The 18,598-nt window shown below is 42.4% G+C and overlaps 1 protein-coding gene across 1 annotated transcript in view; it reads right to left on the bottom strand.

Moving 5' to 3' along the window:
• Positions 1–18,598, bottom strand: part of LOC118360277 (plexin-D1-like) — a 118,721-nt gene that overhangs the window by 2,505 nt on the left and 97,618 nt on the right. The window contains exons 25-35 of the mRNA XM_052481959.1: positions 18,393–18,591; positions 17,984–18,130; positions 17,018–17,174; positions 14,532–14,635; positions 13,719–13,782; positions 12,505–12,539; positions 11,519–11,623; positions 10,776–10,939; positions 10,526–10,673; positions 929–1,069; positions 656–730 (exon numbers count right to left, since the gene is read on the bottom strand). Of these exons, the coding sequence (XP_052337919.1) occupies positions 656–730; positions 929–1,069; positions 10,526–10,673; positions 10,776–10,939; positions 11,519–11,623; positions 12,505–12,539; positions 13,719–13,782; positions 14,532–14,635; positions 17,018–17,174; positions 17,984–18,130; positions 18,393–18,591 (1,339 nt within the window). The remainder of the gene's footprint in view (positions 1–655; positions 731–928; positions 1,070–10,525; positions 10,674–10,775; positions 10,940–11,518; positions 11,624–12,504; positions 12,540–13,718; positions 13,783–14,531; positions 14,636–17,017; positions 17,175–17,983; positions 18,131–18,392; positions 18,592–18,598) is intronic.

The following is an 18,598-nucleotide window of genomic DNA, read 5'->3' as shown; positions in this document are numbered from 1 at the left end:
CAAGACATTTCAAATGACATATTATGTCTATCTACAGTGTTGTAATGATGTGCAAATAGTTAAAGTAGGGAAAATAAATACATGTAAATATGGGTTGTATTTACAATGGTGATTGTTCTTCACTGGTTGCCCTTTTCTTGTGGCAACAGGTCACAAATCTCCCTGTTGTGATGGCACACTGTGGTATTTCATCCAGTAGATATGGGAGTTTATCAAAATTGGGTTTGTTTTCAAATTCTTTATGGATCTGTGTAATCTGAGGGAAATATGTGTCTCTAATATGGTCATACATTTGGCACGAGATTAGGAAGTGCAGCTCAGGTTCCACCTCATGCTGTGGGCAGTGAGCACATAGCCTGTCTTCTCTTGAGAGCCAGGTCTGCCTACTGCGACCTTTCTCAATAGCAAGGCTAACCTCACTGAGTCTGTACATCCCTTAAATTTGGGTCAGTCACAGTGGTTAGGTATTCTGCCACTGTGTACTCTCTTTGTTTGGGGCCGAATAGCATTCTAGTTTGCTCTGTTTTTTTGTTAATTCTTTCCCATGTGTTCTCTCTCAAATCCATCTGGAATAAAGTCTGGTGATTAGGCTGGAGATGGGGCCAGTTTAAACGTGTCAAACAGCTAATCCAGGTCAGTGGTAGTGGGATCTTACCTGGTTCCTGTATTTCTTGGCGTATTTGTAGATCTCCGTCAAGGCCAGGTTGGTGTTGAACTCATTTCTGTATTTCTGCGAAACGGAAAACAGAGTGAGCGTTTCCTCACAATATCAATCCTTCAAACTTTGTCAGCTCAAAAAGCAATAGACAGATACAGATTCAATGTTGTAGCACGGTTAAATGCAGAGACAGTCCGCCACCAAGGCTAACAAATTACATCTATCAATCAATTAATTAATACTTTTATTGATCTGCCACCCCTCTCTCACCCGTGACTCCTCGGCCAAGTGGGCATTCATCTCCTGCTCACTCAGTGGCGCCATCTCATGGATCTGTTTGTAATAGCACTGTACCCTCTTCTTGTATTCTGGGATCTCCTTGGCATACAGCAGCTTGTTAGTGGGAGAGTCCTGAAACCAGAGAAGAAGTCCTCTTTAGTCAAAGTAACCTCCAGAAAGACAAGTCCCATAGACAGCCTCATAGAGAAGTGAGATTTGAAAATTCCTGTCTGTCATGTTTTTGAATGATGTGATGACATCATCGCTGCTCACGCTACTTTCTGTGTGGACTGAGTGCTAGTGATTTGTCAGTTTGGCAGAGTAAACCAGATGCAACCCGGATATAGACGGTGTATGAATCTGCGTATGCGAACGTGTAGAATACGTTGAAAACAATGGTCGGCCATCTTTTATAGCTCAGTGGTCCAGTCTCGCGCCAGTATATGGTGAGTGAGGTTGATGGTCAGTGAGTTGTTAACATGACTGTGGGCAGCATGGTCTGTGGTCATGGTGTGGTTGGTCTATGGAAGCTTCTCTAATGTCAAACATGTAAGGTGTGGTGTACTGCATGGCAGCTCTCTAGGCCCTCTACTCTTTTCTATTTTTTACCAATGTTCTGCCACTGGCATTAAACAAAGCATGTGTGTCCATGTAGGCTAATGATTCAACCATATATGCATTAGCAATCACAGCTAATGAAGTCCCTGAAACTCTTAAAAAATTGTTACAGTCTGTTTTGGAATAAACTAGCCCTGAACATTTCTAAAACTAAGAACATTGTTTTTGGTACAAATCATTCCCTATGTTCTAGACCTCAGCTGAATCTGGTAATGCATTGTGTGGCTGGTGAACAAGTTGAGGAGACTAAATTACTTGGTGTTACATGATGTAAACAGTCATGGTCAAAACATATAGATTCAATGGTTGAAAAAATGGGGAGAGGTTTGTCCGTAGTAAAGAGATTCTTTGACAGCACACTCCAAAAAGCAAGTCCTGCAAGGGTCTTTTCACAGTCCCCAAATCCAGAACAAATTCAAGAAAGTGTACAATATTATATAGAGCAATTATTGCATGGAACTCTGTTCCATCTCATATTGCTCACATGAACAGCAAGCCTGGTTAAAAAAAACTGTAAACCAACACCGCACGGCACAACACCTCTCCCCTATTTGAACTGGATATTTTGTGTGTTGTATTGAAATAAACAGTTGAAGACAGAATTTTACACACACTTAGGTTGGAGTCATTAAAACTTGTTTTTCAACCACAACACAAGTTTTCTCGTTAACAAACTATAGTTTTGGCAAGTCGGTTAAGACATCTACTTTGTGCATGGCATAAGTAATTTTTCCAACAATTCCAACAACATGGGACCACGCAGCCGTCATACCGCTCAGGAAGGAGACGCGTTCTGTCTCCGAGAGATGAACGTACTTTGATGTGAAAAGTGCAAATCAATCCCAGAACAACAGCAAAGGACCTTGTGAAGATGCTGGAGGAAACAGGTACAAATGTATCTATATCCACAGTAAAACGAGTCCTATATTGACATAACCTGAAAGGACGCTCAGAAAGGAAGAAGACACCGCTCCAAAACCGCCATAAAAAGCCAGACTACGGTTTGCAAATGCACATGGGGACAAAGATTGTACTTTTTGACGAAATGTCCTCTGGTCTGATGAAACAAAAATAGAACTGTTTGGCCATAATAATGTTATGTTTGGAGGAAAAAGGGGAAGGCTTGCAAGCCCGAAGAACACTGTAACGACTCTCGTCGGAAGGCATGGGCCAATGCGCAGCATGGTAAGTGTTCATGATCATTTATTTCACAAAAACACTCAAACAAAATAACAAAGTGAAAAACCGAAACAGTTCTGTCAGGTGCAGACACTAAACAGAAAATAACTACCCACAAAACACAGGTGGGAAAAAGGCTACCTAAGTATGATTCCCAATCAGAGACAACGATAGACAGCTGCCTGTAGAAAACATAGAAATAAAGAAACTAGAATGCCCACCCTAATCACACCCTGGCCTAACCAAAATAGAGAATAAAAGCCTCTCTATGGCCAGGGCATGACAAACACCGTCCCAACCATGAAGCACGGAGGTGGCAGCATCATGTTGTGGGGGTGCTTTGCTGCAGGAGGGACTGGTGCACTTCACAAAATAGATGGCATCATGAGGAAAAATGTATGTGGATATATTGAAGTAACATCTCGAGACATCAGTCAGGAAGTTAAAGCTTGGTCACAAATAGGTCTTCCAAATGGACATTGACCCCAAGCATACTTCCAAAGTTATGGTAAAATGGCTTAAGGACAACAAAGTCAAGGTATTGGAGTGGCCATCACAAAGTCCTGACCTCAATCCCATAGAAAATGAATGGGCAGAACTGAAAAAGCATGTGCGAGCAAGGAGGCCTACAAACCTGACTCAGTTACACCAGCTCTGTCAAGAGGAATGGGTCAAAACTCATCCAACTTATTGTGGGAAGCTTGTGGAAGTCTACCCAAAACGTTGCCCCAAGTTAAACAATTTAAAGGCAATGCTACCAAATACTAATTGAGTGTATCTAAACTTCTGACCCACTGGGAATGTGATGAAAGAAACAAAAGCTGAAATAAATCACTCTCTACTATTATTCTGACATTTCACATTCTTAAAATATGATATGAATTGATGATCCTAACTGACCTAAGACATGGATTTTTTACTAGGATTAAATGTCAGGAATTGTGAAAAACTGAGTTTAAATGTATTTGGCTAAGGTGTATGTAAACTTCCCACTTCAACTGTAAGATACAGTGCCTTGCGAAAGTATTCGGCCCCCTTGAACTTTGCGACCTTTTGCCACATTTCAGGCTTCAAACATAGAGATATAAAACTGTATTTTTTTGTGAAGAAACAACAACAAGTGGGACACAATCATGAAGTGGAACAACATTTATTGGATATTTCAAACATTTTTAACAAATCAAAAACTGAAAAATTGGGCGTGCAAAATTATTCAGCCCCTTTACTTTCAGAGCAGCAAACTCTCTCCAGAAGTTCAGTGAGGATCTCTGAATGATCCAATGTTGACGTAAATGCCTAATGATGATAAATACAATCCACCTGTGTGTAATCAAGTCTCCGTATAAATGCACCTGCACTGTGATAGTCTCAGAGGTCCGTTAAAAGCACAGAGAGCATCATGAAGAACAAGGAACACACCAGGCAGGCCCGAGATACTGTTGTGAAGAAGTTTAAAGCCGGATTTGGATACAAAAATATTTCCCAAGCTTTAAACATCCCAAGGAGCACTGTGCAAGCGATAATATTGAAATGGAAGGAGTATCAGACCACTGCAAATCTACCAAGACCTGGCCGTCCCTCTAAACTTTCAGCTCATACAAGGAGAAGACTGATCAGAGATGCAGCCAAGAGGCCCATGATCACTCTGGATGAACTGCAGAGATCTACAGCTGAGGTGGGACACTCTGTCCATAGGACAACAATCAGTCGTATATTGCACAAATCTGGCCTTTATGGAAGAGTGGCAAAAAGAAAGCCATTTCTTAAAGATAACCATAAAAAGTGTCGTTTAAAGTTTGCCACAAGCCACCTGGGAGACACACCAAACATGTGGAAGAAGGTGCTCTGGTCAGATGAAACCAAAATTGAACTTTTTGGCAACAATGCAAAACGTTATGTTTGGTGTAAAAGCAACACAGCTCATCACCCTGAACACACCATCCCCACTGTCAAACATGGTGGTGGCAGCATCATGGTTTGGGCCTGCTTTTCTTCAGCAGGGACAGGGAAGATGGTTAAAATTGATGGGAAGGTGGATGGAGCCAAATACAGGACCATTCTGGAAGAAAGCCTGATGGAGTCTGCAAAAGACCTGAGACTGGGATGGAGATTTGTCTTCCAACAAGACAATGATCCAAAACATAAAGCAAAATCTACAATGGAATGGTTCAAAAATAAACATATCCAGGTGTTAGAATGGCCAAGTCAAAGTCCAGACCTGAATCCAATCGAGAATCTGTGGAAAGAACTGAAAACTGCTGTTCACAAATGCTCTCCATCCAACCTCACTGAGCTCGAGCTGTTTTGCAAGGAGGAATGGGAAAAAAATGTCAGTCTCTCGATGTGCAAAAATGATAGAGACATACCCCAAGCGACTTACAGCTGTAATCGCAGCAAAGGGTGGCGCTACAAAGTATTAACTTAAGGGGGCTGAATAATTTTGCACGCCCAATTTTTCAGTTTTTGATTTGTTAAAAAAGTTTGAAATATCTAATAAATGTCGTTCCACTTCATGATTGTGTCCCACTTGTTGTTGATTCTTCACAAAAAAATACAGTTTTATATCTTTATGTTTGAAGCCTGAAATGTGGCAAAAGGTCGCAAAGTTCAAGGGGGCCGAATACTTTCGCAAGGCACTGTATGTGTGCCTTTTTTCTGTCCTTGAGCTGTTCTTGTCTATTCATGTTCTGTATTATGTCATGTTTCATATTTTGTGTGGACCCCAGGAAGAGTAGCTGCTGCTTTTGCAACAGCTAATGGGGATCCTAATAAAATACCAAATACCAACAAATCTATGGTTGGTGTATGGTCCATGGTCCCAGTGAGTGGTTGGTGTTATCACTGTGTGATAGGTCAGCACCTCCCTGTGCTGAGACAATGAAGAGAGGGCCAATGGTTTCCTCTCTTCACAATAGGAAGTTAAACAACCAGGCCAGACATAACAAATCATAGCCACAGCCACAGAGAACCAGGCCAGACATTTGTATTTATTTATTTATTTAACACTTATTTTACCAAGTGAGTTGATTGAGAACACATTCTCATTTACAGCAACGACCTGGGGAATAGTTACAGGGGAGAGGAGGCAATGAATGTGCCAATTGGAAGACATAGCAAACCATGTGCACAGCCACAGAGAACCAGGACAGACATTGACCATGTCCACATCTACAGAAAACCAGGCCAGACAAAAACCATGTCCACAGCCACAGAGAACCAGGACAGACATTGACCATGTCCACATCTACAGAAAACCAGGCCAGACATAAACCATGTCCACAGCCACAGAGAACCAGGACAGACATTGACCATGTCCACATCTACAGAAAACCAGGCCAGACATAAACCATGTCCACAGCCACAGAGAACCAGGCCAGACATAATAATCCATCCTTCTACTTACATCTGCTACTTCTACAAGATACTGACAGCATTTACAATGGTACTGAACACATTATTCAATCTTTAAGAAAGCTTCACTTGTAAGGTATTTTGTTGAGCATACAGACATGCATTTGTGTGTGTGTGGTATCGCGCCTAGGAAGACTCCAGCCACTGTCCCTCCTCATGATAGGGATCCCTCTCTTCCTGTCCACAAGGTCATTTCCTATGGTTCCTCCATCTGCCTGGCGACCCCCTGTGACCCCTAGCACTCCCCACCCCTCCCTGTCTGCAGGACACCAGATAAGGTTTCTGTGGAAACAACTCTGTTTCCAAGCCTTCTCTCAACCCTGCAGAGCAACGGCTAATCCAGATCCCTTACTGACCTGTCCTGTCCCCTGACCACCAAACACACACACACACACACACACACACACACACACACACACACACACACACACACACACACACACACACACACACACACACACACACACACACACACACACACACACACACACACACACACACACACATTAATCCAGACCTTTCCTGCCCTGCTTCCTATGCTGACCACTCAAGCAGAGAAAAGAGTTGTCTCCACTCAGACAGTCTAATACCTTTCTGTCCTATCTAAAGAACAGAAAACATCTATACACAGACAGCACAGCTGACGACACCAAGTCTTCCCAATAACAGACAGAGAAAAAAGGATCAGATGAGCATCCTGATGTTTTACAGTGCCATGGTGTGTGTGTTTCTGTGTTTTTGTGTATTACATGTTTGAGGTGTGTGCATTGGCTCTCTGGCAATGAACAAGTGGAATAAATCATAATGCTTTGGTTTCATCTGAAAGAGCAGCATTAAGTATCTCTGGGGAGGAAGTCAGTCAAAGAGACAGGAAGCAGAGTGTATGCTATGGGTCGCAGCTTCAGAGGGATGAGACTGTTTGTGGGAAGTGAGGACACTGAAACACACACACACACTTTGAAGAGTGAATTCCTGGTGCCCATGACCTTGGCTGAGCAGACTGGGCTGAAATATCATGAGGAGAGGTAGACAGACAGACTGGAGAGAGGAGGGGAAGGGTTTTGGCAGGGACTGGAGAGGAATGTGGAGATAGGTGATGACAGTGAGAATCATTTTGGGAAAGTGTGTGTGTGTGTGCGCGCGTGTACGTTTGTGTTTAAGTATACTTTATGTTTGGTTTGGTTTATTTGGATCCCCATTAGCTTTTGCCCAAAACAGCAGCTATTCTATCTGGGGTCCACACAAAAACTACAAAACATGACAAGTAACAAAACACGGATACACAGACATACAAGAACAGTAACACATTTTTTATACATTTTATACATTTTTTATGTAGATTGTGTGTATTAGAGTGTGATAGAGTGTGTGTTTGTCTGTGTGTCATTTCACAGTTCCTATTGTGAAATGACACAATAGCTAATTTTGCTGTTTGTTTGAGTAATTGGAGATGGAAGGGAGTTCCACCCGAAGAGAGCCCTAGTGTCATGTCTTGTGGGTTATGTGTGGGTGTCTGAACTATATGTCATTTGATTAAGTAGACAAATATTTGTCACAGTAATACACTCAGCAGGACCCTGTCTTTCATAAATATCCAAATAACTTCACAGATCTACATTGTAAAGGGTTTAAACACTGTTTCCCAGGCTTGTTCAATGAACCATAAACAATTAATGAACATACACCTGTGGAACGGTCGTTAAGACACTAACAACTTACAGACGATAGGAAATTAGGGTCACAGTTATGAAAACGTAGGACACTAAAGAGGCCTTTCTACTGACTCTGAAAAACACCAAAAGAAAAATGCCCAGGGTCCCTGCTCATCTGTGTGAACGTGCCTTAGGCATGCTGTAAGGAGGCATGAGGACTGCAGATGTGGCCAGGGCAATACATTTCAATGTCCGTACTGTGAGACGCCTAAGACAGCGCTACAGGATGATAAGCTGATCGTCCTTGTAGGGGCAGAACATGTGTAACAACACCTGCACAGGATTGGTACATCCAAACATCACACCTGCGGGACAAGTACAGGATGGCAACAACAACTGCCTGAACGCACAATCCCTCCATCAGTGCACAGACTGTCTGCAATAGGCTTGGAGAGGCTCTGACTGAGGGCTTGCAGGCCTGTTGTAAGGCAGGTCCTCACCAGACATGACCTTTATCGCCTATGGGCACAAACCCACTGTCGCTGGACCAGACAGGACTGGCAAAAAAGTGCTCTTCACTGATGAGTTGCGGATTTGTCTCATCAGGGGTGATGGTCGGATTCGTGTTTATCGTTGAAGGAATGAGCGTTACACCGAGGCCTGTACTCTGGAGCAGGATTGATTTGAAGTTGGAGGGTTGGTCATGGTCTGGGGCGGTGTGTCACAGCATCATCGGACTGAGCTTGTTGTCATTGCAGGCAATCTCAACGCTGTGCGTTACAGGGAAGACATCCTCCTCCCTCATGTGGTACCCTTCCTGTAGGCTCATCCTGACATGACCCTCCAGCATGACAATGCCACCAGCCATATTGCTCGTTCTGTATGTGATTTCCTGCAAGACAGGAATGTCAGTGTTCTGCCATGGCCAGCGAAGAGCCTGGATCTCAATCCCATTGAGCATGTCTGGGACCTGTTGGATCGGAGAGTGAGGGCTAGGGCCATTCCCCCATAAATGTTTGGGAACTTGCAGGTGCGTTGGTGGAAGAGTGGGGTAACATCTCACAGCAAGAACGGGCAAATCTGGTGCAGTCCATGAGGAGGAGATGCACTGCAGTACTTAATGCAGCTGGTGGCCACACCAGATACTGACTGTTACTTTTGATTTTGACCCCCCCTTTGTTCAGGGACACATTATTCCATAGTCACATGTCTGTGGAACTTGTTCAGTTTATGTCTCAGTTGTTGAATCTTGTTATGTTCATACAAATATATGTTAAGTTTGCTGAAAATAAATGCAGTTGACAGTGAGAGGTCGTTTCTTGTTTTTTTCTGAGTTTATTTCTCATTGAAACTAAACGAGAAGCAGCTAATTTCTTGTCAACCCCCAACCAGGAAAGACCGGCTTGCATGATATTGATGTGTGTTCTGTATGTGCAATTAAAAGGGTAAGGTGTACTGCTATTCTTTGAGCCAGCAGTAGCTTTGCTAGCTCTTTCCTTGTTGCACTTGACCAAATTACCAGACAGTAATCAAGATGGGACAAGACCAGAGACTGAACAACTAGTACAGTTGATGTTTGTGTCAAAAACACAGAACATCTTCTTGTAACAGACATACCCCTTCCCCATCTTCACAACAACTTTGTCAATATAACTTGACCATGATAACTGGCCATCCAATGTTGTACCTAGGAGTTTAGTTTCCTCAACTTTCTCAATGGTCACACCCTTTATGCACAACTCCAGTTGAGATTTAGGTCTTAAAGAATGTTTTGAACCAAATACAATGCTTTCAGTATTAGATGTATTTAAGACCTATTTATTATTAATCACCCATTCTGATACTTAGAGTAACTCCTCATTTAGAAGTTCAGTAAGCTCACTGGCTTTGGATGCTGACATGTAGAGTGTGGAATCATCTGCATACATAGTAATTCTGTAGCTTTGTGTAAGACCAGTGGCAAATCAATTGTAAAAATAAATAAATAGAGAAGAGTAATGACCCAAGGGAACTGCCCATATTTCATCTTAGAGAAGCTTATATTGGATAAATAACTCTCCAACAATGTGATGGCAGGTGATCTAAAGCCATAGCAAGTGAGTTATTTCAATAACATTTAAACATTTTATTTTATGTCGATTTTGCAGGTTTTCCCACTTACAAAGCATGTAGAGGTCTGTATTTTTTTAAATCATAGGTACACTTCAACTGTGAGAGACAGAATCTAAAACATTACTGCACCTGTAAATAGCCCACCTATAATTTAGCCCAAACAACTACCTCTTTCCCTAATGTATTTAATTAATTAATTATTTTATTTTGCTCCTTTGCACCCCATTATTTTTATTTCTACTTTGCACATTCTTCCACTGAAAATCTACCATTCCAGTGTTTTACTTGCTATTTTGTATTTACTTTGCCACCATGGCCTTTGTTCCCTTATCTCACCTCATTTGCTCACATCATATATAGACTTGTTTATACTGTATTATTGACTGTATGTTTGTTTTACTCCATGTGTAACTGTGTCGTTGTTTGTGTCGAACTGCTTTGCTTTATCTTGGCCAGGTCGCAATTTGTAAATGAGAACTTGTTCTCAACTTGCCTACCTGGTTAAATAAAGGTGAAAATAAATGTGCAATACAGTGTGTCTTTGTAACCATGTGAATGCATTGAGTGCGATCACTTAACAGTAATTGTTTATACATGTGTAATGTGTGTGTCTCACCTTGCCCAGCTGCAGGTCTGAAACGGAGCAGGCATCTATGAAGGCCTGGGCAATGACAGACAGACAGGCGTCCATGTGGTCCGTCTTTTCAATGTCAAACACAAACTGAGGGTTCTTCAGGATGTTCACCCAGAAACGCAGAGGTAAACTATAGAGATGAGACAACATTATGTGAGCTTCATGAACATCTTGCATTATGGATATTGTACTGCTTCATTGATGAGTAGATGCATCTCGTTCCCCAAGCTACCAGTTGGTCTTCCAGATGTGCAGGGTGTCGGGGTCGGTGATGCCCCTCTTGTCCGCCTGCTCCTCCAGGAAGTCAAAGAAGTATTTGATTGCCAGCGGCGGACGCTCTGCAGGAATACTGAGGATGGCCTGGAACAAGTCATCGAGGAACTTCTGCAGTGTTCCCTGCGAAACCACAACACAGATGGGATCAGACATGGAACCAGAATTGGATAGTTTGGAATTCTGGGATTGTTTTTTACCTTTATTTAACTAGGCAAGTCAGTTAAGAACACTTTTTTCCCCTTATTTTTTCCCACCTTGTCAGCTCAGGGATTCGATCTTGCAACATTTCAGTTAAAAGTCTAACGCTCTAACCACTAGACTACCTGCCGCCCCATGACACTGTAAATAGAACTGATGATGGATTGATTGTCAACGATGATGGAATGATGCCTCTGCTTTAGCCAACTACTTGAGTTGTGACTGTCATGCAAAACCTTTTAGGATCACAATCGTACTAGTTTGGGAATCATGATGATGATCTTATAAATAACTTGTATTTTTGCATTTAAGCCTCAATTTTGGATCTGTGTGGGTTTCCATCTCTCTAAGTATGCTCACAATTGATACGATAAGCAGTTGGCTAGCTGAAGCAGTAACAGATGGGCATCCAGGAAAGGCTGGCACTGCTTTCTGTTACTGTTTTGGTTGTACACTGGGGCTCATTCAAGATGGCTGCCACACTGTGGGTTGTGTGCTTACCTTGGTGGAGAGGAGGCGGGTTAGGTAGATCTCAGGGAGGACCTTCTTACGATGACTCTGTCTGTGGGACTTCTTATTCTCAAACGGCTCATCATGAGGCAAGACCTGGAAGGGCGGGGGCAGAGGTTAGAGGTCAGGGTACAAAAACCTCCAATCAGCATGGTGGGGATATAACCGAAATCTAAATAGGAAACTACTACGGAGGTGTGACTAACATTTGACAGGGAGATGAAATTAAAACATGTGTTCTTGTATGAGAGTTTCAGTTAATACTTTTACCATTTCAAAATGTTTTCACTCACTTTTAAGTACTGAACACAACCCAGGAACGACAGTGGGGATTTATGAGGTCTGACTAACATGATGTCACTTTATGAAATGCTGCAAGGGACATTGCAACATTTTGGAAGTTTCTCTGATTGCTGTACAGTAAACCAGTATGAGGTGTCTAACATGCTCCTACAGGACAGGGGTGTGGAGGTGGAGGATAAAGAAAGGACGCTGTTGGTTTCACTCTACTGAGCCAGTCCAGGCCAGCACACCATAATATGAAGTGCTACATCAACAAATAACTGCTCAAGAAATGACTAAAGCTATTCTCTCAGTGAAATGTATGCCAGAGAACTCATTTTTTCGAACTGAAAGTTAGCATATCTGAGTCTGATGTTTTTCAATGGCTTATGTGGTATTAGTGCTGTCATGTTCTTTCCTACATGTATGCGCTCACACACACTCTTATGAAAGTGTGTAGTTAGTGATTTATTGCTCAGGCGATCCCTGTGTCTGTCTGCGTTAAACTGAGTTCTCTCTGAGACCAATGGGGCTGATGACAGACTGAATGGGGTTAATAGAGGTGAATGAGAAAGCTCTCTGTCTGTGTGTGTGTGTGTGTGTGTGTGTGTGTGTGTGTGTGTGTGTGTGTGTGTGTGTGTGTGTGTGTGTGTGTGTGTGTGTGTGTGTGTGTGTGTGTGTGTGTGTGTACTTACCAAATGTACATATTTCTCTGTGTCCAAGTCTTTGGCTGCAGAGGGAGAGAAAAAAACAGAACAAAACAATGAGAGAAGGAGAGAGTGAGAGAGAATGAAAGAAGACCGGAGGGGAGACAAGTAATAGACAGAAAAAAAGGAAGCCTCATGAAGAGACAGAGGTTTATGGAAATCAAAGAGAGAGTGTAATTAGAGAGTGATAAAAAAAAAAAAGATTATGAGTGAAAGAATGAGAGAGAAAAGCTGAAAAGAAACAGAGAGAGGCAGACAGAGTCTGTGATTGGTGCTGGAGCCAGTGTAATGAGTTTATAATGCTCACGCATCGTCAGACCAGAGGTTCACTCTCTCCCTGGTTTACACACACACACGTGTGAGCACACACAAACACAGCCCAATAGTGGCTGTTTCTCTCATTACTCCAGGCCTAGTATTGGCAGGACAGGCCGGTTTTAGCTAATCACAGAGAGGGGGAAAGGTGTTTTACATTAGTCAAGGTGTACTACAAATCCATTAGGCCTGGCCTTTGAGCTGCTGGCCCAGTTTGGACCACTTTAGCCTGTCTCTGGCCCAGTATGAATTAGAGGAGAGGCCCTAATCATTGGGATGGACAGAGCAGTCTGTCAGAACCGAAGTCCTGTTCTGGATGAGGTTAGCAGACCCTCCCAAACTGAACCGGAACGTTGACGGCCCAGCAGAGGAGTCAACTGTTCATGCTTACGGAAACTGATGTAAACCATGCTGTTGAAAAGTCTAAATCCACTGTGTGTGTGTGTGTGCCTGTGTATCAGTGTGTGTGTGTGTGTGCCTGTGCATCAGTGTGTGTGTGTGTGTGTGCATGCTTGTGTGTATGATTAAGTTAGTGTGTTTATGTGGATACAGCATGTTTGTGGTTTGAAATGAATGTATGTCTGTGGTTTGGTGTGTGTGTGTATATATATATATATGTGTCTAATGTGCTCAAGATGAGATGAGTGTATGCGGTTTTACCTTAATAAAGTATGTGTATATGTTTTTTAAGCATGTAGAGGTGTGTGACAAGGTGACAGAGTGTGTGTGTGTGTGTGTGTGTGTGTGTGTGTGTGTGTGTGTGTGTGTGTGTGTGTGTGTGTGTGTGTGTGTGTGTGTGTGTGTGTGTGTGTGTGTGTGTGTGTGTGTGTGTGTGTGTGTGTGTGTGTGTGTGTGTGTGTGTGTGTGTGTGTGTGTGTGAGACCTACCTCTCCCCAGGGTGTTGTCTCTCTTGTCTTTCATGCTCATGGCGAATGACGCCCCCTCTGGGATCTGGAGGTGGGGTTAGAGGTCACAGGGTCAGGGGTGAGAGACATGGGGCACAAGAACTGGATCATTAACCGCTGCCTCAGGGTGTGTGTGTGTGTGTGTGTGTGTGTGTGTGTGTGTGTGTGTGTGTGTGTGTGTGTGTGTGTGAGAGAGAGTTTGAGTGTTTGTGCGTGTGTGTTTTGGGGCGGTGGGCTCATTAAAGTCAACACAGTGAAATGGATTGAACAGCATTGCCAGTGAACTGAAACTGTTAGTACATGCTGTGCCTCGCTGCCTTCCCAGCACTGACTAAGCAAAGCACTTAACAGCACAGGTAACAGGGCAAATGTTAGGGGTCACTGCCCAGCTGTTTACACACACACACATACACACCGAAATACTCTGACACATACCAAACATACCAAGACAATAGAAAGTGCAAAGACACAGATACTCACAGACAATGACACACTGCATGTGTATGATCAGACAGACAACAAACTGCACATAGACTAACACACACACAGCCACCCACACATAAAATTAATGTGGCACCCATTGAGCAGTCAAGATGTCAACATTTACAGTGACTTCTCACCCTCACCTCTCTTTCACACGCACGCGCACACACACACACACACACACACACACACACACACACACACACACACACACACACACACACACACACACACACACACACACACACACACACACACACACACACACACACACACACACACGGGGTGTGTATGATGGGAGCAGATCCTTGCCTGGTAATGTGTGACTGTGTTGAGTTTCTTCCTGCCATCCTCCATCACAGAGGTGTTATCCAGGTCCTGGAGGATCCTGCTGTTACTACCAGAAGCAAACCACTCTGCAGGAGAGGAGGAGGGGGAGGCAATACATGTAATGAATGTTTAAATGCATTTAGCCTTCTACTGTACTGTACTAGCTTCATGTCAAGGACTAGAGTCACCCGAGCCATGAACCGTTCACTCTGTTACCATCTGGAAAATGTTATCGGAGCATCAGGTCTTGGACCAACAGGCTCTGAGACAGCTTCTACCACCAGGCCATCAGACTGCTGAACAGTTAACCCTATCTGTTGCCCTGCACCTTAGAGACTATTTCCACCTCAAAGACAATCTGCACATTAGAGACTATTTTCACCTCAGAGACAATCTGCACCTTTAGAGACTATTTTCACCTCAGAGACAATCTGCACATTAGAGACTATTTTCACCTCAGAGACAATCTGCACATTAGAGACTATTTTCACCTCAGAGACAATCTGCACATTAGAGACTATTTTCACCTTAGAGACAATCTGCACCTTAGAGACTATTTTCACCTCAGAGACAATCTGCACATTAGAGACTATTTTCACCTTAGAGACAATCTGCACCTTAGAGACTATTTTCACCTTAGAGACAATCTGCACATTAGAGACCATTTTCACCTCAGAGACAATCTGCACATTAGAGACTATTTTCACCTTAGAGACAATCTGCACCTTAGAGACTATTTTCACCTTAGAGACAATCTGCACATTAGAGACCATTTTCACCTTAGAGACAATCTGTACCTTAGAGACTATTTTCACCTCAGAGACAATCTGCACCTTAGAGACTATTTTCACCTTAGAGACAATCTGCACATTAGAGACTATTTTCACCTTAGAGACAATCTGTACCTTAGAGACTATTTTCACCTCAGAGACAATCTGCACATTAGAGACTATTTTCACCTTAGAGACAATCTGCACATTAGAGACTATTTTCACCTTAGAGACAATCTGCACATTAGAGACTATTTTCACCTCAGAGACAATCTGCACATTAGAGACCATTTTCACCTTAGAGACAATCTGCACATTAGAGACTATTTTCACCTTAGAGACAATCTGCACATTAGAGACTATTTTCACCTTAGAGACAATCTGTACCTTAGAGACTATTTTCACCTCAGAGACAATCTGCACATTAGAGACTTTTGCACCGATGCACCGACTCTCCACAATTCCAACCCCCCACACACGCACACACACACACACACACAGCTGTTCTATTATATACTATGTATTTAACTGCATGACCAAGACTCTAGCCACTTTATGTTTGTAAATACAGTCATACTTGACATAGCGCCTTCATTATATATCCTATTGTTCATTATCTATACTGTATACCCTATTGTTCATTATCTATACTGTATACCCTATTGTTCATTATCTATACTGTACACCTTATTGTTCATTATCTATACTGTAAACCCCCGAGCTGACAAGGTACAAATATGTCGTTCTGCCCCTGAACAGGCAGTTAACCCACTGTTCCTAGGCCGTCATTGAAAATAAGAATTTGTTCTTAACTGACTTGCCTAGTTAAAAAAGGTAAAATAAAAAAATATATCTATACTGTATACCTTATTGTTCATTATCTATACTGTATATCCTATTGTTCATGATCTATACTGTATATCCTATTGTTCATTATCTATACTGTATATCCTATTGTTCATTATCTATACTGTATATCCTATTGTTCATTATCTATACTGCATATCCTATTGTTCATTATCTATACTGTATATCCTATTGTTCATTATCTATACTGTATATCCTATTGTTCATTATCTATACTGCATATCCTATTGTTCATTATCTATACGGTATATCCTATTGTTCATTATCTATACTGTATATCCTATTGTTCATTATCTATACTGTATATCCTATTGTTCATTATCTATACTGTACACCTTATTGTTCATTATTTATACTGTACACCTTATTGTTCATTATCTATACTGTATATCCTATTGTTCATTATCTATACTGTATATCCTATTGTTCATTATCTATACTGCATATCCTATTGTTCATTATCTATACTGTACACCTTATTGTTCATTATCTATACTGTAAACCTTATTGTTCATTATCTATACTGTATATCCTATTGTTCATTATCTATACCGTATATACTATTGTTCATTATCTATACTGTATGCCCTATTGTGTACACATCAGTTTACTTGTTATTGATATTGTACTGCAATGTTGAGGGAGCTATTAGCACACAAGTATTTCACTGCAGCTTTTATACCTGCTGTAAACTGTGTATGTGAGGAATACAATTTCATTTGATTTGATCTTAGTTAAGCTACGAAGTAATAATTGGTCAAATAGCTCCTTTGCATGGCATTACTTCCACAACTGGGGAGTTGAAGGTGAAATTAAAGTGACTTTTCTCACCCAGGTCTACGTCCTCTGCCCGGGGCCACTGGGAGAAGGGCAGGTTCTTATAGAAGGCCTCGAGAATCTTCTCCTTCACCTGACAGATGGTGTCTGTGTTCACAACCTTCACGGCCAGAGAGTCCATACCACATCCCTGGAACGACACGTTGATGTTCTGGACACACAGAGAGAGGGGGGCAGTGAATGTCACAATGTCAACTTCTTTTACTTCAGATGTTTGATTATTCCTGTTGATTGATTAAGCTGGTTCATTATTCCTGTTGATTGATTAAGCTGGTTCATTATTCCTGTTGATTGATTAAGCTGGTTCATTATTCCTGTTGAGTGATTAAGCTGGTTCATTATTCCTGTTGATTGATTAAGCTGGTTCATTATTCCTGTTGATTGATTAAGCTGGTTCATTATTCCTGTTGATTGATTAAGCTGGTTCATTATTCCTGTTGAGTGATTAAGCTGGTTCATTATTCCTGTTGAGTGATTAAGCTGGTTCATTATTCCTGTTGAGTGATTAAGCTGGTTCATTATTCCTGTTGAGTGATTAAGCTGGTTCATTATTCCTGTTGATTGATTAAGCTGGTTCATTATTCCTGTTGATTGATTAAGCTGGTTCATTATTCCTGTTGAGTGATTAAGCTGGTTCATTATTCCTGTTGAGTGATTAAGCTGGTTCATTATTCCTGTTGAGTGATTAAGCTGGTTCATTATTCCTGTTGAGTGATTAAGCTGGTTCATTATTCCTGTTGAGTGATTAAGCTGGTTCATTATTCCTGTTGAGTGATTAAGCTGGTTCATTATTCCTGTTGAGTGATTAAGCTGGTTCATTATTCCTGTTGAGTGATTAAGCTACACATAGTTCAGATATTGTAAACTCTATCATACGATAGACATATGATATACGCACATAGCAAGAGGTGAACCAATCAGTGGGCAGTATATGACGTGCGTTGTTGTGCGGTGACTGACCTGTGGCTTGGCCTCAACGTTCTCTCTGAGCAGCCACTCCTCGTTCAGTGTGTACCGGGCCTTCCCTGTGATGGCGTCTATAGAACCCTTGTTGATCTGCTGCTTGATGGCACACAGTAGCAGGAAGAAGGGCTCGCCCACTGTCTCCTGCAGAAAACACAGTAACAAGTTGATAACATAACATTAACATTGAGACTGTTTGTCAGTAAAAGGCCCAGACTGTAACCAACTGGACAGGGAATACTCGTGACTGGATACAAAAATGTTACGTTCTATTGTCTCACTCCTTCTCTTTTCACAACTCCCTCCCTCCCTCCCTCCCTCCCTCCCTCCCTCCCTCCCTCCCTCCCTCCCTCCCTCCCTCCCTCCCTCCCCCCTCCCTCCCTCCCTCCCTCCCTCCCTCCCTCACCTTGAGGTAGCTGTACATACAGATGGACATCCAGTTGGTGAGCATCTTCTCCACCACAGACTCTGTCCGTCGCAGCATCAGCTTGGGGTTCTTGGCGGCCGAGGCATCGATCAGATCCACCAGCAGATCCTTCATAATGCTGGTGTAGTACTCCAGCTTACCATGGAGGGCGATAGTGAGCAGGGATGCCAGGCTACACCTGGGGA

The sequence above is a fragment of the Oncorhynchus keta genome, chromosome 27 (assembly GCF_023373465.1).
Source record: "Oncorhynchus keta strain PuntledgeMale-10-30-2019 chromosome 27, Oket_V2, whole genome shotgun sequence".
Classification (NCBI taxonomy): Eukaryota; Metazoa; Chordata; class Actinopteri; order Salmoniformes; family Salmonidae; genus Oncorhynchus; species Oncorhynchus keta.
This window is presented reverse-complemented; position numbering and strand designations above follow the sequence as displayed.